Source organism: Hemicordylus capensis, chromosome 2 (genome assembly GCF_027244095.1).
Source record: "Hemicordylus capensis ecotype Gifberg chromosome 2, rHemCap1.1.pri, whole genome shotgun sequence".
Classification (NCBI taxonomy): domain Eukaryota; kingdom Metazoa; phylum Chordata; class Lepidosauria; order Squamata; family Cordylidae; genus Hemicordylus; species Hemicordylus capensis.
Genome location: NC_069658.1, coordinates 179,082,177 through 179,106,026, shown reverse-complemented (window position 1 = coordinate 179,106,026; position 23,850 = coordinate 179,082,177). Strand labels below are relative to the sequence as shown.

At 49.1% G+C, this 23,850-nt stretch overlaps 1 protein-coding gene across 5 annotated transcripts in view; it reads right to left on the bottom strand.

The window, feature by feature from the left end:
- PODNL1 (podocan like 1) overlaps positions 1-22,896 on the bottom strand; it is a 30,937-nt gene extending 8,041 nt beyond the window's left edge. The window contains exons 1-6 of one of the 5 annotated variants that reach the window (XM_053296470.1): positions 22,799-22,896; positions 14,232-14,507; positions 13,972-14,065; positions 12,546-12,610; positions 5,366-5,475; positions 1,372-1,528 (exon numbers count right to left, since the gene is read on the bottom strand). In XM_053296470.1, coding sequence (XP_053152445.1) covers positions 1,372-1,528; positions 5,366-5,475; positions 12,546-12,610; positions 13,972-14,065; positions 14,232-14,507; positions 22,799-22,822 — 726 coding nt within the window. In that variant the 5' untranslated portion in view covers positions 22,823-22,896. Of the gene's footprint in view, positions 1-1,371; positions 1,529-5,365; positions 5,476-12,545; positions 12,611-13,971; positions 14,066-14,231; positions 14,508-17,651; positions 18,112-22,798 lie in introns of those variants that run through there. The other 4 variants (XM_053296471.1, XM_053296472.1, XM_053296468.1 and 1 more) reach the window with 4 other exon arrangements.
- Between the last annotated feature and the right edge of the window lie 954 nt (positions 22,897-23,850).

The window sequence follows — 23,850 nt, the reverse complement described above, 5'->3', positions numbered from 1 at the left end:
GTGCAGGGAACAAACACTAGACAAAGATATATTGCAGGGGAAATATTGGTCATAGGAACATAGGAAGCTGCCATATACTGAGTCAGACCATTGGTCTGACTTCACAGACTGGCAGCGGCTTCTCCAAGGCTGCAGGCAGGAATCTCTCTCGGCCCTATCTTGGAGATGCTGCCAGGGAGGGAACTTGGAACCTAGATGCTCTTCCCAGAGTGGCGGCTCCATCCCCTAAGGGGAATATCTCCCAGTGCTCACACTTCTAGTCTCCCATTCATATGCAACCAGGGCAGACCCTGCTTAGCTAAGGGGACAAGTCATGCTTGCTACCACAAGACCAGCTCTCCAGGATTTGACCAGGCAGCATACCCATGACTGTAATCCTGTTGAAGGATGGAGAATGTGGCATCTCCCCTCAAATCTGGCAGCTTCCTTAGGAGAGTCTAAGCTTCTCAGGGCCAATCTGAATAGGAGAATCAAGCAGTAATGCTTTTCCTGGACTGGACTGCTTCAGGCTGTTAGCAGGGAGGTTGCAAGTTTGAACATTTCCCCACAATGGGGAAATTAATGCAGAAAAAAAGCTGGTGGTTTAAGAAACACTAACGTGTGCAGGGAATTTCCCCCTCATAGGATGTGGTCAAACCTACTGCAGCTTGGAGTGATGCAGTCCAGAAAGGCCTTTAGCATGATTCCTCCGAGTGTATAAACCAGCCTTCAGTAGCTTTTTCTTAGAAGTGCTAAAGATAATCCTAAACGACATGGTTTCTGGCAAACATTTAGTACTGGAGAAAAGTGGTGGTTGTGAAGAATATGGCCCCCCTGCTCTCTCATATCTCCTCTATATCTATTGCTCCACCGTTTTCATTTTCTTCGTTTTCCCAATCCTCCTCCATTCTGTGTCAGGCTTCCTGACACCCCTCCACCCCACCAACAGTTGATTATAAGATTCTAGGTTTTGCAAAATTAGAAAAAACAAATATGCAGCAGAATACAGCATGCAAACTACAACTAGAACCCTATTCGCATTTACATGGGAATAAATTCAACGGAACTTAAGTAGGACTGACATTTGAGTCAATATGGATTGGGCTGCATGTGTGTTTGCAAACTGACTAAATTGGCATCCTAGATTCCAGTTGCACTACTGTGGGGACTGAGGGCGATAGAATTGGGAGACGGCTTTTAGCACACAGCTCCCAAATTCTAGCTTCCTTGTTTTCAGCTCCTCTCTGCTTTCTTAGGGATTCCGGTTTTTAAAAACAGGGGCTCTGGGTCCCCTCGGTTCACTGCTGGGCTCTTCTCTATTTGGGGAGCAGCATGGCTGCTGGCAGCACCTCTGTTTCTCTACCATCCAGACGGGGGATCTCAGTTGCTCACCTGTAAATGGAGGCGAACGATGGCGGCGGGCAGGTTCTGGGGCATGTAGGTGAGCCGGTTGCTGGAGAGGATTAGGGTGCTGACTGAGTCAGAGCCGTTGAAAGCATTAAAGGGCAGGCCAGTGTTGTTCAGCTGGTTGTTATGCAGATAAACAGACCTGTAGGGGGAGAAAAGAACTGGGGGGGCTCTCGAATTTGAGGTTGGTTTGGTTGGAGGTTGAACTTGGGTGGAGGTTGAATGGAGGATTGGGCGGACACATGAGCCCCTTGCCTGCCAGTGATTTGTCTGCTCACAATGCACTCCCCGCACCCACCCCACAGTTGCCTTTCTCCCTGTGGAAACCCTGTGACTTTTCCTCCTTAAATGAGAAAACAGCTTGTGCGTGGGGTGGGGGTGGAGGGGGAGCAAGTTGGGCAGACAAATGGCTGGCAAGAAAAGGGTTAAAGACACCCCACCCCCAACAGAAGCCCCCTGCAACTGCAGTGCTTTGCATTTTAAAAATCAAGTGGGGCGGGGGAGACACTTAGAATCACATGCTACATATAGTTTGATTTTAAGATATTTTAAGATTGCGCTTGGAAATCTGATGTGAGAAAAAAGAACTAGGGTAAACATGTATTTATTTTTAAACACTTGGGGGGGTGGGTGTGAATGTACACATAACTTTTCATCAAAAACAAATTCTTAAAGTAGTTTACATAGCAGGATGATTCCCATCTTTCCTGTCCAAAGGCAGCCCAAGGCAGTATATCATGAAAAACAAAAAATGGATCGGTGTACCCCTTGTGTAGTGCACACATGCATCCATTAGGGAGCCAAAAGTGTTTGCGATGCTGTATGGTGAGTACAGTATTTGTAATGTTTGAGGGGGGTGGAAATAATATTTCCCCCTTTTCAAGGTAGTGAGGAAGCTCAGCCACTCAATTCTCTGTATCTCTGTATGACTGGGATCCAGGATTTCATTTCAACCCAGACTTTGCCCGGGATTTGGTTCCTTGTGTGGAGAGCCAGCTCTTGAAGCTGGTCCATAGTCACAGGGATGGCTTGCAGGGCCCTACTGCCCCCTCTCCTCAGACATTGCAGCAGGTACCCTCTCTGAACATCCAGTTCTCTTTTAAAACAGGGATCCCAAATGGGCAGCTCCAGGTTCACATACAATCTTTACCCTCATTGTCCTGGCCTCTGCTACACACACAGACTAGCACATTTCTTTGCAAACCTTGCCTCCCCCACCTACCCACCCCCAACGCAGACAATCAACCTGCCCTTGGAGGGAGTGTGGAGTGTGCTCCCACCTGACCAGCCCTGCTCCATGCAGTGTGGAGCAGGGCGGATCGCTCTGAGGCCGGGACTTGTTATCTCAGCCTCTGAGCATCCCACAGTGAGTGCGGTGCACCAGACGTAAGACACTGGGGGATTCCCCCAGGGGACGGGAGCTCATCTAGGCCTATCCTGAGAGCTGGGTTAAGGGCTCCTTTGTGCCCTTAACCTCAGCAACGAGCAGAGCTTTGGCACTGGGTTTGACACTGCAGTATTACTAGGACCCCAGTGGTTCTCATGGGTAGCCAAGCCTGGGTTGGCTGTTCGTGAGAACAGCCTCCCTGACTTCCATTGTTTTGACCAATGAGTGCAACTGTACCAGAAATGTATGTATGTATGTCTGTGTGTGTGTGTGTGTTGTACGGCACAATCCTGTGCATATCTACTTAGATCTCAGCGGAACTTACAGCACAAGCTACTGAGGAGGAAGTTCCATTGTTTTCAATAGGACTTAATCCCCGAAGGTGTGCACAGGATTGCAGCCTTACTCATTTCATTAATGTTCGTATAAATATATCACACTACTTGTTTTTAGATGTTTGTTGTTTCCCATTGACCAAGAATGCCCCACAGTCTAATCTACCCTCTGTCCACCCCACTTCTCTCACAACATTTTGGCTACAGACCTGATGTGAAAAAATCTGATATGAACAGATAATAAGGGAGACAGAAAAGGGTGCCTCTGAGCAGATGCAGAATACTTTTCTTCACCCTTTAATTACTTAATTACATTTCATTTACAGGTGAAACTCAGAAAATTAGAATATTGTGCAAAAGTCTATTAATTTCAGTAATGCAAATTAAAAGGTGAAACTGATATATGAGACAGACGCATTACATGCAAAGCGAGATAAGTTAAGCCTTAATTTGTTATAATTGTGATGATCATGGCGTACAGCTCATGAAAACCCCAAATCCACAATCCCAGAAAATTAGAATATTACATGGAACCAAGAAGACAAGGATTGAAGAATAGAACAATATCGGACCTCTGAAAAGTATACAGTGTACTGTGCTTGATTGGCCAGCAAACTCACCTGACCTGACCCCATAGAGCAGGCATCCCCAAACTGCGGCCCTCCAGATGTTGCTGAACTACAACTCCCAGCATCCCTAGACACAATTTTTTGTGGCTGGGTATGCTGGGAGTTGTAGTTCAGCAACATCTGGAGGGCTGCAGTTTGGGGATGCCTGCCATAGAGAATCTATGGGGCATTGCCAAGAGAAGGATGAGAGACATGAGACCAAACAATGCAGAATAGCTGAAGGCCACTAATGAAGCATCCTGGTCTTCCATAACACCTCATCAGTGCCACAGGCTGATAGCATCCATGCCACGCCGCATTGAGGCAGTAATTGCTGCAAAAGGGGCCCAAACCAAGTGCTGAATACATATGCATGCTTATACTTTTCAGAGGTCCGATATTGTTCTATTCTTCAATCCTTGTCTTCTTGGTTCCATGTAATATTCTAATTTTCTGAGATTGTGGATTTGGGGTTTTCATGAGCTGTACGCCATGATCATCACAATTATAACAAATTAAGGCTTGACTTATCTCGCTTTGCATGTAATGCGTCTGTCTCATATATCAGTTTCACCTTTTAATTTGCATTACTGAAATTAATGGACTTTTGCACGATATTCTAATTTTCCGAGTTTCACCTGTATATACCACCCCATATAAAACCTTTAGGAGGTTTAAAAATTTAAACACAACAATTAAAAAACTTTATATCATGTAAAACAAATTAAAATAACCATCAATAAAACTTAAAAACATGATAAACTAAAAGCCTGATAAAATAGGTGCATTTTCAAGAGTTGCTTAAAAACAGCTGGAGATGGGGAGTTTCTGGTTTCTTTTGAGAGCGTGTTCCAGAGCCCTGGGCCAAGCCTAGAAAAAGCCCAGTTTGGGGTCACCGACAAGCAAACAGGCGGTGGACCTCACCCGATGATCTTATTAGGCGGTTGGATTCATTAAGAAAAAGGCAGTGTCTTCAAGACCCTGGCTGGGCCCAAGTCATTCCTTTTGGAACCTCAGCAAGTCTCTGCGCACCTCGGATTAAAGGTGTGCTCCTCAAGCATGTGAGTGTACCTCTCAGGTGTCATTTCCAGGTACCTCTGAGGTTCAGAAATGAAACTCCCTCTGACTGAAACAATTTGTGATTGAAGGAAGTCAGTCAACACCTCTGGGGCTGTCCTTGTACAGACTCCAGCTGGGCTGAGTCTCTTCAGTGCTCAGATTATAAGGGGGGCAGAAAGGACCTGCCCCTACTTACATTTTGTGCGGGCCCACTCAGTTATTGTTTTTAGAGGGCAATGAGGGCATTATTGAGAGCCAACGTGGTATAGTGGCTGGACTAGGACCGGGGAGACCCGAGTTCAAATCCCCATTCAGCCATGACACTTGCTGGGTGACTCTGGGCCAGTCACTTCTCTCTCAGCCTAACCTACTTCACAGGGTTGTTGTGAGGAGAAACTCAAGTATGTAGTACACCGCTCTGGGCTGCTTGGAGGAAGAGCGGGATAGACAATGTAAAATAAATAAATAAAAATTATTTGGCTAAAACTGGAGGAGGTCAGGAATGAAGTGTGTGGGATTTTATTTAAGTCCATCCGTTATCTCCCCCCCCCCCTGCACCTGGGCCATCTTTTGAGTGTTGCCAGCCTTACCGGAGACCAGGTTTATGCCCAAAGGTGAGTGGGTAGATGCGTGTCAGGCGGTTGGCAGCAAGGTCCACAATGCGCAGCGTGCTGGGCAGGAGGTGCGGTGCTACTGACAGCTGCAAAGGAAAGCCAGGTAGAAAGTGTCAAACTGGCCCCAGCAGCTTCTCAGCATCTGCACCCCACACACCTCTGGCCTGTGGAAAGGCAAAGCAGCTAAAAACATAAGAGCATACAAACTGCCAGACTGGGTTCAGGCCCACCACGTGCTGCATCGATTTCAAGGCAGTGGTAGAGAAACCAGATGTGCTTGTCTGTACTGAGATACGTACAAAGATAAAATGGAAAGCAGTGTACATAGGCTTCAATCAATGGTCTTTATCCATGTTTTCTGGAATCTGTCCCTGGTAACTCACTGTCCCTCTTTTGTCCTTTAAAAAAAAAATAATTCTTGGGGATGCCTTGCTTACTCGGTCTTTTTCACATGACTTGCTAAAGTTGTCATTCTTCAGGCTCCATCCCCAGAGTCTCTAGAAATTAAATCTCCAAGTAGCTGGGTGTGAATATATCACGTCTCTAGTGCATCAGCATGTCAGTGAGTATACAATACCCACTAAGGCACTACCCAGGTAAAGGTAAAGTTGTGCCAACGAGTCGGTGTCGACTCCTGGCGCCCACAGAGCCCTGTGGTTGTCTTTGGTAGAATACAGGAGGAGTTTACCATTGCCGCCTCCCGCGCAGTGTGAGATGATGCCTTTCAGCATCTTCCAGTTTCGCTGCTGCCCCATATAGGTGCTGCCCATAGTCTGGGGAACATACCAGCGGGGATTCGAAACAGCAACCTCTGGCTTGCTAGTCAAGTCATTTCCCCACTGCGCCATTTGGTGGCTTAGCCTAGTGTGGGTGGAATTCCACCTTCAGCAATGTGTAATTGTGGGTGGGAAGCTTGAGCAGTAACAGGATCCCTCTTGTCCTCTGAAGAACATTGGAGGGTATGGCTCATCTGCTTGGGTGATCTGAAATCATGTGCTCTGCATGCACGTTATTACTTGCTTTGCACTTGTGGCATGCTTCTAGTCAGAACTATATGCTGCACCCCCAAGACATTGTACATTATACCCCCCAGGTTGGTTGGTCACCCACCCACCCCCTACACAGTCACAGGCATACTCCTATTTTCATAGGTGAAATGTTAGAGAGTGTCACATTTTGCTGTGACCAAGAGAAGCAGGCTTCTTTTTCAGAGGCTGGGGAGCAATATTATTCCCTGCCCAGTGCTGGTCTTGAGAGCATCCCTTTCTATTATCCCATACTAGTGAATGGTGGTGCCATTCAAACCTAGGGAGAAAACAAACACTGGCTGACATATGCAGCACAGCTGGTTCAAAACTGAACTGCCCATGCTGCTGCAGGAGTCTACAGCAGAGTCTGTGGCATTGCCGAACAGTGCTCTTCTGCTACCACTTAAAATTGTACAATTGCACTTTGGCACAACAGCCATTATTTCCAGTGGCTGTAGCACCACGGAAGTGAGATTGCACAATTTTAAGTGGTAGCAGACAAATCCTGTTGTGCAGCTCCATGGGCACTGCTAGAGACACTCTCAGCAGTGGGGGCAATTCAGAATTGATGGTGTTGTATTGTGCAACATGTCAGCCATTGTTTCAGTAACAGCAGCACACTTGCTCCCTACCTCTGACACCAGGTGATCTGAACTCCACTAACAGGGTTGGATTCTGTGAGGAAGGGTGAAGAGTCTACAATCTATTGCATCAGGCAATATCCCCCTCTCCGGGGCCCTTGCCTTCACACCCATTCCACCCTCCCACCCCTGCCCCCACAATGATGAGGATTTTGCTAGTTGTATCTCTGGATAGATGCAGAGATGCTCAGGCCTCAATGACTTAGGGTCAGGTGCCCGGTCAGGCAATCTCAGAATTTCGAGTGTTTGTCCTTGAGGGTGGGCCTCCGAGATAGGCTGGGGATTCTGTTGGTGTACCGACCACCCCGCTGCACTTCAGTCTCCCTACCTGAGCTGGCAGGGGTGGTCTCGGAGGTGGCTTTGGGTTCCCCCAGGCTTATTGTTTTGGGGGATTTCAATGTCCACGCCGAGGCCCCCCTAGTGGGTGCGGCTCAGGATTTCATGGCCTCCATGGCAACCATGGGCCTGTCTCAATTGGTATCGGGCCCTACCCACGTGGCGGGACACACTCTGGATCTGGTTTTTGCCGACCGGGAAATAAATGATCTGGAGGTGGGGGAATTTGAGACCATTCCCTTGCCATGGACAGATCATCACCTGGTGGGGTTTAGTTTGACTGCTCCGTCTGCCCTCTGCAGGGGTGGTGGGCCGATTAAGATGGTCCGCCCCCGGAGGCTTATGGATCCGCTTGGATTTCAGACGGCCCTCGGGGAGTTTCCAGTGTCCAGAGCTGGTGACCCTGTCGAGGCCTTGGTTGATCTCTGGAATGGAGAGATGGCCCGGGCTGTTGACACGGTTGCCCCCAAGCGCCCTCTCCGGCTTGGTGGAGCCCGGCTCCTTGGTTTTCCTCGGAGTTTAGGGCGATGAAGCAACTCGGACGACGGCTGGAGCGACGCTGGAGGAAGAGTCGTCACGAATCCGATCGAACACGGGCTAGAGCCCATTTTAGGGACTATGCCGTGGCGGTGGGGGCGGCGAAGAAACGTTTTTTCTCCGCCTCCATTGCGTCTGTTCAGTGCAGGCAAACAGAGCTGTTTCGTGTGGTGAAAACATTGCTCCACACATCCCCCCGGACAATGGGGGAGGAGTCATCTACGGCTCTTTGTGATCGGTTTGCCTGTTGCTTTGCAGATAAAGTCGCTTGCATTTGTGCTGACCTGGACTCCAGAGTTTTGGCAGTTCCGGCAGACGTGCCTCTGGTACCATCTGGTCCCGTTGTGTTGGATTCTTTTCAGTTGGTGCGGCCTGAGGATGTGGACAAGATCCTGGGCAGTGTGCGGGCGACTTCGTGCGCTCTTGACCCTTGCCCTTCATGGCTAATAAAAGCTGCCAGGGAGGGGACAGGCAGATGGCTGGAGGTGATCGTTAATGCTTCGTTAAGGGAGGGCAGGATGCCATCGTGCCTTAAGGAGGCAGTGGTAAGACCTCTATTTAAAAAGCCCTCCCTTGATCCCTCCAACCTGGACAATTATAGACCTGTGTCAAACCTTCCCTTCTTGGGCAAGGTGATGGAGCGTGTGGTGCCGTCCCGGCTGCAGAGGGTCTTGGATGATATGGATTATCTGGACCCTTTTCAATCTGGCTTCCGCCCCGGGTATGGGACTGAGACTGCCTTGGTCGCTCTAGTGGATGACCTACGGCGGGAACTAGACAGGGGGAGTGCGTCCCTGTTGGTTCTGCTGGACCTCTCGGCGGCGTTCGATACCATCGACCATGGTATCCTTCTGGGCCGCCTCTTGAGTATGGGAATCGGAGGCACTGCGTTGCAGTGGTTCTGGTCCTTTCTTGAGGAGAGGGTCCAGAAGGTGGTGCTGGGGGACTACTGCTCAGCCCCGTGGCCGTTGGCCTGTGGGGTCCCACAGGGATCGGTCTTGTCCCCCATGCTGTTTAACATCTACATGAAGCCGCTGGGAGAGGTCATCCGGGGATTTGGACTGAGTTGTCAGCAATATGCGGATGACACTCAGCTCTATCTCTCCTTGTCATCTGATCCTAGGGAGGCGGTGGATGTCCTGAATCGGGGGCTGGAGGCCGTGATGGGTTGGATGTGGGCTAACAAACTGAAATTGAATCCGGATAAGACGGAGGTACTGTTGGTCAGTAGGAGAGCCAATCGGGATGAGGAGATTTTACCAGTTCTGGATGGGGTTGCACTCCCCTTGAAGGAGCAAGTACGCAGCTTGGGGGTACTACTGGACCCGGCTCTGCTTTTGGAGACTCAGGTGGAGGCGGTGCCCAGGGGTGCCTTTGCACGGCTTCAGCTGGTGCGCCAGTTGCGTCCCTTTCTCGAGAAGGCAGATCTGGCCACGGTTACCCACGCCTTAGTCACGTCGCGGCTGGATTACTGTAACACGCTCTACGTGGGGCTGCCCTTGAAGAATATCTGGAAACTACAGCTAGTGCAAAACGCGGCAGTGAGGGTTTTATCCGGAGCTGCCCGTTGGGAACATATCACCCCCATTTTGAAAGAGCTGCACTGGCTGCCGGTTTGTTTCCGGGTCCAATTCAAGGTGCTGGTTTTGACCTTTAAAGCCCTAAACGGTTTGGGCCCGGGGTATTTTGAGGGACCGCCTGCTCCCAAGGGTTGCTGCCCGCTTGACTAGGACATCTGGGGGGGGCCCTGCTCCAGGTGCCGACAATGAGGGAGGCCCGGCTGTTGTGCACTCGGGACAGGGCCTTCTCTGTTGCTGCCCCTAGACTCTGGAATGCTCTCCCGGTGGCCATTCGTTCCTCAGACTCCATCACAGCTTTTAGAAAGTTTTTAAAGACTTGGCTTTTTACCCAGGCTTTTACATAATCGTCTTTTACTGCTGTTCTTGTGTGTTTTTATCTGTTGTCTTGTTTTTATGCCTGTTTTTAGCTTGATGTTTTTACTGCTTTTTACTGTATGTTTTTAATTTTTGTAAACCGCCTTGGGGTTTTCTTTTAACGAAAGGCGGTATAAAAATGTAAAAATAAATAAATAAATAAATAAATAAAATAAAATCACACAATTTGATAAATCTGTCTTGAAGAGATAGGCAGAGTGTGTGTGTGTGTGTGTGTGTGTGTCTCCCCTGCCCCACTCACAAAAAAGCAGCTGTAGAAGCCCTAATCTGGATTTAAATTTTGGCACATGGAGGGGGGTTCACACTCCCCCCTGCCTGGACCATTTTTCCAAGACATTGTTTCCTGCATCAGTGGATGATTCTGAGTGTTAGACGAGTTAATAATCTTAACTGTAGGAGGGGCCACTGGCCCAGAGGTCAAAGCTGAAGCTTTTGATTGCTAAATTTTGGAAGCAGATATGAGTTCCATCCTTGATGTAGAGGGGTTGTTAATATTTGGATTCCACAATAACACATTTGGCAGGAGTAACAACTCTAGGAAGGCTTGTGTTAAAGCTATAGAAGTGATGGGTAAAATTATTAATTACTTTATTTGTGTATCAGCTTTCAGTAATATGACCTCCAAGATAGCTAACTACTTGCAGGCAAAAGAGCATAACAAACCATAGTAACACAATTAAAACTCTCCATAGCACAATCTATTGAAAAGAGACTTCATGATGTAAACAATTATTTACGTTATCTGTATTTATTTTTCCTTTCTTCTTCTTCTTCTTCTTTTTGCATTGTTGTCAGAAACAGGATTTAAAACATATTGGGGCTCTGGATTCATGTGCCCTGTTACAGTGCACCTGCATTTAGAAGACTGTGCACACATACATGTTTTTGTGAGTGAGTACCTGCACTCATTTTAAAAATTGGCACAGGCCCCCTGAAATACAGGCTACAGATAAGAAGTGTACTGCTGTGCCTGCGTTCAGCACAACGTATGAACAACTGTACCTGCTTACAGTGTATACACACTGTATGAATGTTGAACATAACATTTGCTGGGGGTGGGGGTATCGTCTCCATTCTATGGCTTGACTGAGATTGGAGGCCACACCTAGGGCTCAGTGTGCACTGGTGTGAGCAGAATACTAGCTCGCAAGCATCCAACCTTCTTGCTGGCAACAGCATGGCTCCCCCTAGAGATATTTTGGGGCATTTCATCTACATGTCCACCAAAGGTAAGAGCACCCTTTGAAAGCTTATTGGGATAACTAGACCCCAGTGCACTGATGGACAACTAGCTAAGCATCCCAAGCATCTCCGCATCACTTAACCATTGAGGGCCTAAGCATGCCCTTTTGCTTTGTAAATTTAACACCCATTGGTGACCACAGGCATTTTAGCAAAAAGAAAAGCAGACCACGCAACTTGGCCCACCCCCATGCAATGGACGGCTGCATCCTTTGCAGGGTTAGCCATATCTAAATCCATACATTTGGTCTGTTGGAGCAGCCATGTAACATAAGCTTTTGTGGACTACAGTTTACTTCATCAGGTATAGGTACCATGTATCCTATACATGGGTATAGAACAGGGCTGTTCAACTTCGGCCCTCCTGCAGATGTTGGCCTACAATTCCCATAATCCCTGGCTATTGGCCACTGTGGCTGGGAATTGTGGGAGTTGTAGTTCAAAAACAGCTGGGGGGCCTAAGTTGAGCAGGCCTGGTATAGAACAACAACAGTAGTAGTGAGGCCAAACAGTCAGGAAATATAGAAGGCGACACTTGTCCGTAACAACTCCATGTCAAACTTAAATGTATGTAAAAAAAGCAAGTAGCCATTTACAGCAGAAGCAGCAACTGGTGATGACATCTTCCGAATACAGTAAATTACATAATACCTACAATGTGTCAGGAAACTGCTGAACCACATTAATTTTGTCAGGGGTAAGTCTCACAGCTGTGGGGACATGGCTGGCTTCTCACTGAGAGCCTGGAGTTATTCTGGGGAAGAAGACACCTGTCTTCTGGTTATACCCCTGTACCTCTTAGCGTGTAGACCCTAAAAGACATCGTTTTTACTCTGCTGATTACATGAGTGTGGCACACAGCCCCTAGTTCTGTACCACAAATAACTCATGTGAATTGCAGTCCTTACTTCACCTTTAAGGATGGATTGGAATGGTGGAGAAATCTACCTCTTAAACCCAAGGCTGCACAACATCTGGCTCTCAGGCAGATGTTGGCCTACAGCTCCCATCATACCTGACTACTGACCACTGAGGCTGTGGATTATTTCTTTATTTATACTTGATCTATATCCCGCCCTTCCAAAAATGGCTCAGGGATTATGGTACTTGCCGTTCTAAAAGAGCTGGTGGGCTGAAGATGTGCTGCCCTGCTTTTAGCCTATGGATTGTGGATATAAACGGGGTGACTACATGACGCCAAGAGGTAACCAGCTAACTTGCCTGAAGCATGAGCTCCCACTGTCTGTACAAGTGAAGGGGAGGGAGCAGTGATTGTGGATAGAACATCCCCTCCGGAATCCTATCCCTGACATCCTGCAGTGGTATATTGTGCAAATCAGCAGTTTGCATTGCAAAGCCTGCGAATATCAGTCAGAAGCCAGCCCTCCTTCCTTTCCCCAACTCAAAACGCACTCACCTTATTGTTGGCCAGGTAGATGTACTGAAGCAACTGCAGGGATTCGAAGGCTTCATCTGGGAGACCTTTAAAATGGGACACACTAGAAAAAGGCATGGATTTGGGATTCTTGCTAAGCTGCTGTGCTGACCTACCATGCTTGCCCCATATGAGCATCCCTCTTTCTGCAAAGTGCAAGACGCGACTCTTTTCCTCTCCCCACTAGGTCTCATGACCAAGCAGCGGCAAATTTTAGTCTGCAGTCTTTTACAGGCAGATGCAACCACCTCTGGGCTGCAGCAGGGTTGCGAATGAACAGCCCCTTCGCTTGCAGCACACTTCTGCCAGCAAAATTGCAATGGCAGCCTAAAGACTAAAGCCGGAGGATCCCAACCTCTTTATTTAGAAGCAAGGGCATCCAGAGGACCTTTTCCGGGGTGTGGGGGCAAAGCCAGCAATCCAACACCCCACTCCTGGGGAATATGCCCCACTGAATTCAATGGGAACTGGCTCCGGGGGGGGGGGCAACAGCCCCTTCCTGAACCCCCTTTGAATGCCCATGTTCAGAAGGCAGGACGGCTGAAGGTTAGATTCTGGTTGGTCCCAAGGGTGGCCCTTCCATGAGGCAGGGCGAGGCAGTCACCTTAGGTGTAGGAGGCAGCAAGCACCACTCCACAACCCTCCCTACTGCCCCTGCCCTTCTCACCCACTGGGGCATGCTGTTCATTGGCTCCTCCTCACCCACTGGGGCAAATATCTTCATTCCCCCTCGATTTGAGCTAGGAATCCTCCCAGCAGTGCTCCCTCTAAGAGGGATCCCCAGATGTTGTTGACTACAACTCCTATCATCCCCAGTCAAAGGCCACTGCAGCTGGGGATGCTGGGAGTTGCAGTCAACCCCATCTGGGACCCCTGTTACAGGGAGCACTGCCTGTAGCCACTGCTGGGCTTGGTGACATTGTCTGAAAGTGCCCGTGTGCTGCCACTCCGGCCTCTGCAGCATTGCCTGGGAGAGATCACTGAACTGCAGTGTGTGTGTGTGTGTGTGTGTGTGTGTGTGTGTGTTAATCTTGTCTTTTGCCTTGGATCCCACCCCCAACCGCTCCACCCCAAGTGTTCCCTTCCATCTATGTATAAAAAGGTGAAGGTATCCTGGACCAATTGATAACCCTTGGTGATAACCCTTGGAGGAATCCCCTGGAATCAGAGTTGCACCTAGGTAATTTTGGAGCCTGGACTTAAAGGGTTTTGGAGGCCCCCCGCACCCACACTTACAGTTTTTAAAACACATTTTTAATGTGAAGACACCACCAGGGACAGACTAAAGAGGATTTGGGGGTCCCCGGGGGGGGCGTGGCGGCGCTGGACGTCAGCCCAGGAATCCAGGGGGAAGAGCACCTCTGCCTGGAATGCCAGGGGAGTCCCCTGCTCCCTCGGTTCTGCTCACCCACAGAGGTGATGTGGTTGTTGTGGAGATTCAGGGTCCTCAGGTCAGTCAGCCGAGACAGCTCGTTGTACGGCAGCTCCTGCAGCTGGTTATTCTGTGGAAGGAAAGCCAGCAACACAGGATAAGATGGGCAGCCAAGGGAGCCTCCCGCGGCCTCTTGCCTGGAGGCCTTTGGCCTTGCTGCAGCGTCTCCACCCTGGCTTCCCCACCCAAGAGGGCCAGGCCTATCGCCTGCTGCCCCAGCCTCAGGCTGCCATCACCTGCAGTGAGAGATGCTGGATGACCCTGGAGACGTTGCTGGGGAAAACATGCAGGTCAAGGCCTCCACAATCCACGGTCTCCTCTGCTGGGCAGATGCAGTTGGCTGGGCAGCCAGGCACATTCTGGGCAGGAATGCCCCCCCTGGGCTGGGACGTTGCCAGTGGCAGGTCGTCCTCATTGTCATCCTCCTCTTCATCGTGGTTCTCAAGCAGGAAGCCATCAGGGATGTTCACCAGCAGGAGTAGTAGTAGTAGAAGATGGCCACTGCTTGGCTGCTGGGGGCAGAGGTCAGGGCTAATCAATGGGGGCTCTATACAACCACCATCATGTGCTTTTCTCTCAATGCTTCCCCTGTCTGCTTCTTGGGTAAGGCCTGGCAGGAAGCTCCCCCCCCCCACCCCAAGCCAGTTCCACTGGAAATGTAAACAGAGCCTCTCAAAAGGATTGAAATGCCTCATTGATTGCAGGGGGGAGCTGAAAGGCACAAGGGGATGTTTGTCTCTCTTCCAGGGGGTACTAAGCAAATGAGGACTGTTGGATGCAAAGATTGGGGAAGCAACATGTGGTGCAGCAAAAACAAAAAAATAAAATAAAAATAACCCCACCCCAACAACCCAGGACAGAGGGCTGCCTGTGTGCAAATGTTTGTGCAGAGCTCTCTGTCTGTGGAAGGGTGTCAGAAGCCTGTGCAGGCCGCTCAAGGGTTGCTGATTAGTATAATTAGCTGATACCTTTATTGGCCTGGCTGATACCTGGGAGGAAGAGAATGCACATATTTAGAGCCTCACTAGGCTGTGCTTCAGGCAAAAAGGAAAAGCAGGAAAATGGAGAGGAGGGCAGTGGCATTGTGTCTATGGAGAGGGAGTGAAGCAGAAGATGGATGGAGCCCTCTGGCCTGAACTTCTCCTCTTGGGATCCTTTTGCTGCTTCTCCCCACCCCGTCCTGGTGTGGTCCATTCAGGGCCAGCCCAAAACATTTCAGTGCTGGAAGTGGAAAAACCTAAACAGCACACCTGCCCACTGAGTAACATGGGAGACAAATACTCCTGTGCAAGCCCCATCCAAATGACAGGGAAGCTGAGCATGGTGAGGCCAAAGTGGGTGCAAGGCAGCTTACTGAATGAGGGTACATAGCAATACCTTCATGTCTGCTGCGTTAGCTACAGCAAGCAACCCTTCCAGCAGTCACATGGGCAGACTATTTTCAACAGCACCAGTGCAGACGTGCATGATCTGACCAGTGCATGCATCCCAGGAGCCTCTAGTTCACTATAAGGGATTCTGAGTTTCAGTAGTGTTGCTGCTGAAAGCAGCAACTTGTCCTTGACGATCTCCACTCTCCTCCAGACTGATTATGCCAGCTAAAAAGAATGATACCAAATCATCCTTGGAATGCACTGGTTCTTCCATCAGCATCTTCACAGGAATACACTGCATTGCTGAGGAGTAGCTGAGCCATGTTGGTCTCTTGCAACAAAAACAGCCAAGAATCTTATCGCTTCACTAAATTTGTGTTTCAGTTATGCAGATAATGCCTCATCTGTATAGAAGAAATACAGAGAAGCATTTATCTGCTTTTAATATTTTATCTGATTTCCTAAAAATAAAAATATATATTAATGCTTCAATCAATGCATTAGTCTTTAAGGTGCCACAAGACCCTTTGGTTTTGTATTTCCAGTTGGACACTGGAATGCATTAGACCAGGCAGGATGGCTGCGCATATCTATCCTTCTGGACCATCCCCAAATGGCCCAGCAGAAGAGTATTGCCCTTCCTGGCTATGGAAATGCTTTGGTTCCAAGTCTCAGGGTACATGATACTGTCACCTTGCTGAAGTTAAGCAGGTCAAAGGTTGGGTTGCTACTTGGATGGGAGACGGCCTGGGAACCCTATGTACACTGGCTTGAGTTCCATGATGGAAGTATATGTGAGATATAAATATAATAAATGCATGAAAATTGTAGGTAATTGTGTGAGTCCATTAAAAGAAAAAGGAGGAAAAAGCCAACGTAGAGTAATTCTTGTGGCCCTTTAAAGAGCAAGTTTGTGAGAACCTGTCGGGAGAGGCCATTTTTTCTCCAAGAATGTTAGTAGGATTCTGCCCTTGTCAAGACATGTTTGGGTCAGTTAAGAACTCCATTAGGAATTGTCCATTCCAGTGTACACTTAAATAGACCCCGGAGACGACAAAAACCTGCTGAGACTTTGCCTTCTTATGTGGGTGGGGGACCAACTTGCTATTGTTATCTATTGACAGCATTTGCAGGGTGCAGGCAGGAGCAAGCAGAGGAAAAGGTGGAGGAGCAACTCATCCCTTAAATCTTTGGGTGGGAGGAGAAAGATACTTGCGGAAGAGACAAATATGTGTTGTAGAGTGAAGATATGAGTTATTAGAGTTGGCATTGCGGAGTTCAGTAAAATGAGGGGGGAACTCTTCCAATGCTTAGGGGTGATCTGCACTACTGTGCAGGAGAATGGCCCCAAGACTGCCTCTCTGTGGCCCTGCTTCATAGCACTAAATGCCACTCTTCCAGATGAAGCACTGGCTGCGGGCTGAGCTATCTGGAATTCCTACCTTTCTTTGTTTGGTTTTAGCTTTTATATGTATTTAGAAAAAATAAGAAACCCCTTTGGCAGCACGTTGTACCATTTGTTTCCCCCCTAAAGCAGTCTCTACGCCTTTAACATCTTCATGCCAGGCTGAGTTTTCCCTAGTGAACCTTCCTCCATCACCGTATCTCCTTGCCAGAAAGGCTGTACCTGCAGAATATCTTCCTGCCATACAGCTGTTAAAGACATAGGCCCATATTTGCAAGGGAGACTGGTGGCTGCTCCTAGCCAGACACAAGTTGGAAACGATCTCCCACCCACCCGCACCATATTCACACGATCGTGCCTGGAAACTCTCTATTAACTAATCCCGAATCACTTCTGGTTTCAAATTTAACTAGCACCAATGTGGACTATAATAACCCCCAACACTTTAGAAATCAACACGCACGGGAGAAGAGGCTGGACGGACAGCTGTCAGATGCTGTCGCCGTTTGCTGCAGAGAGCAGCTGGGGGCTGGACTTAAATAGGAGACCTCCGCGATCCCAAGTTCCAGATCTATTCTATGGATCTAGAGGTGGGAAGGAAGCCATCCTTTAAAACCCCGACAAGGAGGTTAGAGGGCGTTACGCCCAGCGGTGCACCCGAATTAGCTCTGCCGCCCGTCCTATTCAAGCCCGACTGCAGACCTCACTCGTCCCGTGGAGCGGAATCCACGCCGCGCCGGCCACCCCTGAAGGTTCCCGGCGGGGTCCGACTCCCGCTCCGCCCCCTACAGGCGTCTCTGTCCAGCAGCTCGCTAGCCGCTGCTGCGCTACCGTGCGCCACGCGGGAAGAAGCCGCCCGGCCCCGTAATCTTGCTCACCATCGCCCTGCTGGCCTGGCGTTGCCTCTCCGCGGGAGGATGTCACGGATCGCTAATGGGATCCAGACCCACGCGGGGCGGCCCCCCTTCCCCGCCCGGTCCCTGCTCGATCGCCTTCCTTTTCCTGCTGAAACCAACCTCTCTTGCCGTGGGACAGCAGAGCTCACGGAGGTGCCCAAAGAGCACACGAGAGGAGCCCTCCCCCTTTCTTCCCCCAAGGCAACCGGGACGGGAGGACCTGCTGCTGCGGCGGCGGCGGCGGCGGCTACTTCTGCGGGGGAACGAGGGCGGGGAGGAGGAGAGAAATGTTATGTCTCCTTCGCTCCTTGTTTTCCATCCCATCAAAGCCGGGAAGGAGGGGAGGGGGTGTGATTGCATAATGCTCCCTCCGCCGAGGAAGGCTGGGGGGATGCCAGCCAGGGGGAGATCAACAGCAGCGCTTCGCCGGCTGCTGTTTGCTTTCCCCGGCGTGGTGGTGGGAAAGTCTCCCGGTCCCCACCCACCCCCAATCTTTCTTCAGCGCATTCGCACAGCCTCCAAGACACGCCCCCCCCTATCTCGAGCATCACCTCCTCCGGATAGACACACAACACACGCCTTTCCTCTGTTCCTACAGCTGTAGTCTCTGCCGTGCCCCTACCCCTCCTCTCTGGGACGTTGCGCCCCTTTTCAGACTTATCCAGTTAACCCCGCAGCAGCAGGAAGACTCATTCATCAGCACTCGGAGCCCACTCTGCCTCGAAGGCCCAGCGCCTGCATGAATCAGGAAGAACCGAGTGCCTCTGAACGTGCGCAGAGTGTTCTTGCGGCAGGCACCACCGAGCAATAGGTTTCTTGTATTTGCCCATACATACAAAGTGACGCAATGGAACACACAGATTCAAGTCCCGGCGCCTGCTGTTGTCAAAACGCTAAGAGTCAATACAGGTACTAACAAGGTCAATGGAATAAACATGGCCGATCAAGTTTTAATCTACAAGCATCTGCTCCTCAAACGGTGGTGTTGTTTTTTTAATTACATGCCACCTCCAAGCACTCTTCAAAAATCTCTCTGGAAATATATATTGGAATTGTAGACCCCACCAGAAGCAGCCAATTACTGGGAATGGAATTTGTCATCCAGCCAGCCCAGCTGGCACCAGCTTCCCTGGACCCCTCTTTGCCTTCAGAGGAGAAACCATCCCTCATGCTTTCTCTGAGACTGGCAGGGCTGCCCCTGCCCTGGGGCTCACTTAGTCTAAGAACTGGGGCATGCTACTTTCAGTTCTCTGTCCAACCACAAAACACCCTCTTTCTTTCCCACAGGGACTGCTGTAGAAATAAAGAGGGGAAAGATGGTCAGATGATAACGAACTTCAATGGGGCATATGCAGAGAGGGAGAGAAATGGCTTGGTTTCAGTTCTTGCCCTGCCCCAGCTAGTCTAAAAGGCTGCAAAGTGTCTTGAGAGTCTTACATATCAGGAACTTGACCTGGGTCATTGAGGATGGAAACCTGGCCCTTAGAAATCAGGACAGCTGCAACTAAAATAAAAACAGGTTGTTGTTGAATAGCAAGGAGAACAGAGGCACAGACACACTTCTTCCTCTTTCACAAGGACTCCAAGAAAGTGAAGGGAAGGACATTCAGGGCTGTCAAAAGAGTTTCTTCACGTAATACAGTTCAGTTCAGTTTATTGCAGTCTTTTATTTCAGCTCAGACTGATGAAAACAACTTAGTAAAGCTTCCTCCCTCATCGTATGATGGAATTTGCCTCCATGAGATTTTGGTGATGGCCACTGGCCTTTTTAAGGGGATTAGACAAATCCAGGGAGGGGCAGAGGTCTATAACTGACTATACACCATGAAAGTAGATGGAAATTCCATTTCCACAGGTACTGCAGCTCTGAATTCCAGTTGCTTGTTGGCTGGCCACAGGAGGAGAAAGGTTGCTGGACTAAATAGACTATTGCTCTGATACTGCAAGACTTTTCTTATGTTCCTTTGGGATACTTCTTGTTCGGTGCCTTTCACAGATGACAGAGAGAATTTTGGCAGGTGCAGCTTCCCCCCAGCTCTACAGTATCACAACAGAAGCAACAGCTATTCAAGCCACTTGGATTCTGCCTCCAGATAGAATATACGAACTCTAGGCAGATTTATGGTGCTGCAGTCATACTAAGCAGCTGCAGTTTTATTCTAAACATTCTCGCTCCTTGTCCCTTTGGGCTTCCCACATCCCCTAGGAATCAGGCACCCCATTCTGGGATCCTCTGAATTATGTAATGAGCCAGTGCAGGCTATAAATAAGAGCAGGTGGTTCTGGTTTTTCTGATTGTCATGCAAATGTATACAGCTTTAGCAGCTGGTGCCAGGAATATTCCTGTAGATTCTGGAACTTATCACTTGTAATTTCCCAAAAGTTATTGAGTTACATATGAAATAGAGGAATGCTGTGAAACCACTGTTAGGGCCTCAGTTTTGCTCGGCCAAAAATGTGTCCAGAATCAGCCACGTGTAAGGCTTAATTTGAACCAGGGCTGAGCCCCACAAGCTCTTCTCAATGCTGAGGCTCAGCCCCAAAACACATACATGGCTTGATTGCATATTTGCATGGCAATGTCCTGTTAAAGAAAGACATTTCCCATCTAGCACCTTTGTAGACACTTCTTTTACTCTACTGGACAGAATACAGCTGCCATCTCCCCCCATGTATGTGCTTTGCCACAGAGCAGTAACGCATCTAGTTCCAGTTTGGGTCAGGACCCAGAATTGTCTTTCAAAAGCAAGCTCTGAGTCTTCTAATTTTGATTGTCTTTCATTGTCACATCCAGTCCCTAAGCATCTAATCAGGGAACAACATGTCTGCTCAAAGTGCATGATTTCTAACTTAGCAGAATCCTGACACCTTGAGTTTTCCATATTAAAGCACAGCCCTGCCTAAGCAACAAAGCCTTGGTGGACTAAAGGCGTGGGCAGTCTTTCTGTGGATCACACACTCTATCAGATCATGCATGTCCACAGCCCATCTGTAAGTTAGGGCTGCCAGGGTTTGACTTGAAAGTGCTAGGATATTCACTTCCTTTTCACAAGTCTATGGAAAAACGTTGAGAGCCAGATATGCTAAAAAAGGCAGAGCGTTGAACTTAGATGCACAAGGCCTGAGTTCAAATCCTTGCCCTGCATGGTGCTCTACTGACTGTGGGCCAGCCATTCTCTCTCAGCCTAATCTGCCTCACAGGGTGGTTGTGCGGGTAGAGTAAGAGGGAGAGAGAGATCGGCCCTGAACACCTTGGAGGAAGAGCAGGACATCGAGTTTGGCCTTGAGGCGCCAAAGACTTGGCAACCCCACCTCTACTGCATGTGAGAGATGTGGAAAGGGCAAGCAGAGGGGAACAGTCTGCAATGGGCAATTTCTTGCACTCCCTGTTCAAGTACTGAAATGCTGAACTAGGAGCACAGGGAGTTCCCATGCAGATATACTCCAATTATATGAGCCAATGGCCCTCTTCTGCCTTTAATGGGTAAGTGTCCAACTTTTTGTTGCTGTTGCAAAATCCACTTTTGCGAGTGGAGAGGAGAGCAGGTCTTGTGGTAGCAAGCATGACTTGTCCCCATAGCTAAGCAGAGTCTGCCCTGGTTGCATATGAATGGGAGACTTGATGTGTGAGCACTGCAAGATATTCCCCTCAGGGGATGAAGCTGCTCTGGGAAGAGCAGAAGGTTTCAAGTTCCCTCCCTGGCTTCTCCAAGATAGGACAAGATTTTATTTTTTTTTTAAAAAAATAGGACAAGATTTTTTTATTGAACCAACAAACTACCAAAGCATACAGAGAGAGATTCCTGCCTGCAACCTTGGAGAAGCCACTGCCAGTCTGTGAAGACAATACTGAGCTAGATAGACCAATGGTCTGACTCAGTATATGGCAGTTTCCTATGTTCCTATGAGTACCACCACTGTGGGGAGAGATGTGCACAAACAGTTCACGTACTTTGTGGGGCAGCGCGGGGTGTGTGTGCCTTTAAGCAAACAGGTAAGGGCACTCCTTACCTGTTCTGCCCCTCCATGCCATTTTCTCCTCGCCAGTATTTAGAGACATGCAGAGCTGTTCCTTCCTGCAGCCCCGATGAGTGCCGGCATGCCGGCCATGTGCGTGGTATGCGGACTACTCTGATCAGGGCTGCAGGAAGGAACATTGCAGCCTTGTACGTCTTTCAAAATTGAGAGCCGGTGGGGGGGAAAGTGCCGGGGAGGGGGGAACAAGTAAGGAGTGTCTTACCTGTAAGGAGTGCTCCCCCCACCGGCTCAAATGCTGGTGTTTGAACAGGTTCAGCACTCCAGAAAAGGAGCACCAAACCTGTTCATGCACATCCCTAGTTGTGGGTACCAGTTTGGCAGGTACAATGATTGTGGGTACCACTTCTGTGAGCACCACTGCCACCAGAGATGGCTGCTGTGTGCAGAAGTGGGTGGAACATAGAAAGCTGCCATACACGGAGTCAGACCACTGGTCTATCTAGCTCAGTATTGTCTAAACACAGACTGGCAGCGGCTTCTCCAAGGTTGCAGGCAGGAGTCTCTCTCAGTCCTGTCTTGGAGAAGCCAGGGAGGGAACTTGGAACCTTCTGCTCTTCCCAGAGTGGTTTCATCCCCTGAGGGGAATATCTTGCAGTGCTCACACACCAAGTCTCCCATTCATGTGCAACCAGGGCAGACCCTGCTTACCTAAGGGGACAAGTCATGCTTGCTACCACAAGACCAGCTCTCCTCTCATGGCTTGCCTCAGCGTTGTTCCTCCAGCGAGGGAGAGGCTTCTTTGGTTGCTGCTGCCTCTGGGCCCCACTTTTGCTTTGCCACCCTCATTCCCCAATCCATGTCTGTTCTGAAGGGCCACGTGATTAGAGAGTCACACCTTGCTCCTGGTGCACTGCCTCCTCATCAGCCATCTACACTTCTGGTGGGGTCAGGCTAGGCAGAGCAGTATCAGGATGGCAGGACCAATGCTACTCACACTAATGGTACAAAGCAATGATTTACACACTACAGCTTTAGGGCTGCTGTCAGTGCTACCAACACAACTCAAAAAGTGCAAATGAATGCAAGGATTTAGGGGTTTCCTGATGTTCACCAAGATCCAAGAGTTTGAATCCCTTCCCACTGATACATACCTTGAATTCCTGGAATGTATGCATATCTGATGTATAAACTTATCAGGCTGGAGAAACACCGAAGTGCTGTGGGGTCTAATGTTCCTTTGACAGCAAAAGCACATAGTTCTCTGCCTGAAGACTGCCAAACAGTAACATCTGACTAGCTAGCTTGCAAACTCTATTTATAGCTTCCTTCCCTGGCTTGGCTTAACTGATGGAGATATAAACACTTGGCTTTGGGTCCATTTTTTGTCCTTTCTCTCCTCCCTATTGTGTTTGCCAACATATCTAATGCTATGCCAGGCCTTGAGGCACAGAAGGAGCAGAAGCACAGTTTGGGTCTCACTCTGTGCTAGCCAGGGACCCGGCCCCTGCTATGTCAAAACAACAGAAACATCTAAGATACAGACAGAGCTGAACATATTCTACTTTTTCAAAGACCTGAAAACCAGACATGTTTATTTCTCTCCCAGAAAACCTGGGACATGGTTTGCTCCTGCATCACAGTGGCAAGCACTGCAGTACAAAGCAAGGTCAAAGCAGAGACAGAAATAAGGACCAAATACTGGATTGTGGGAATTCCTCCCTTGAAATCACCTAAAAGTGGGGGAGGCTTCTTTGGCCGTGGTAGCTAGGGACACACAGTTCCGAATAACAACAACTTTATTTGTTGGCTGCCCTGTAGCAAATTGGGTGGCTCACAAAGTAAAACAACAAAACAATTCTGAACATAGGACATAAGTTCCCCATTAGCAGTCCTTGGATGGGGGAGGGGAATTTCCAGTAGCAGTAAGGAATGTATTTATGCTTCATCATGCAGAATCTGTTGCAATATACATGCTACGCTTCACTTGCAACTGCAATGCCAACCAAACCTAAGAATCCCAACTCTTGTCCAAGCTTCCTTGCTCTAGCCTACTATATCCCACACTCCAATCTGTGAAGAGACTGCTCCTGGGGAATCGGCTATGGCTTGAGCGGGGAACTAGCGAGCTGGAATGGAGCACTCCACCTCAGAATAAATTTGTTCAAAACTTCAGTCTTGCAAAGAACTGATAGAGGGTTTGAAG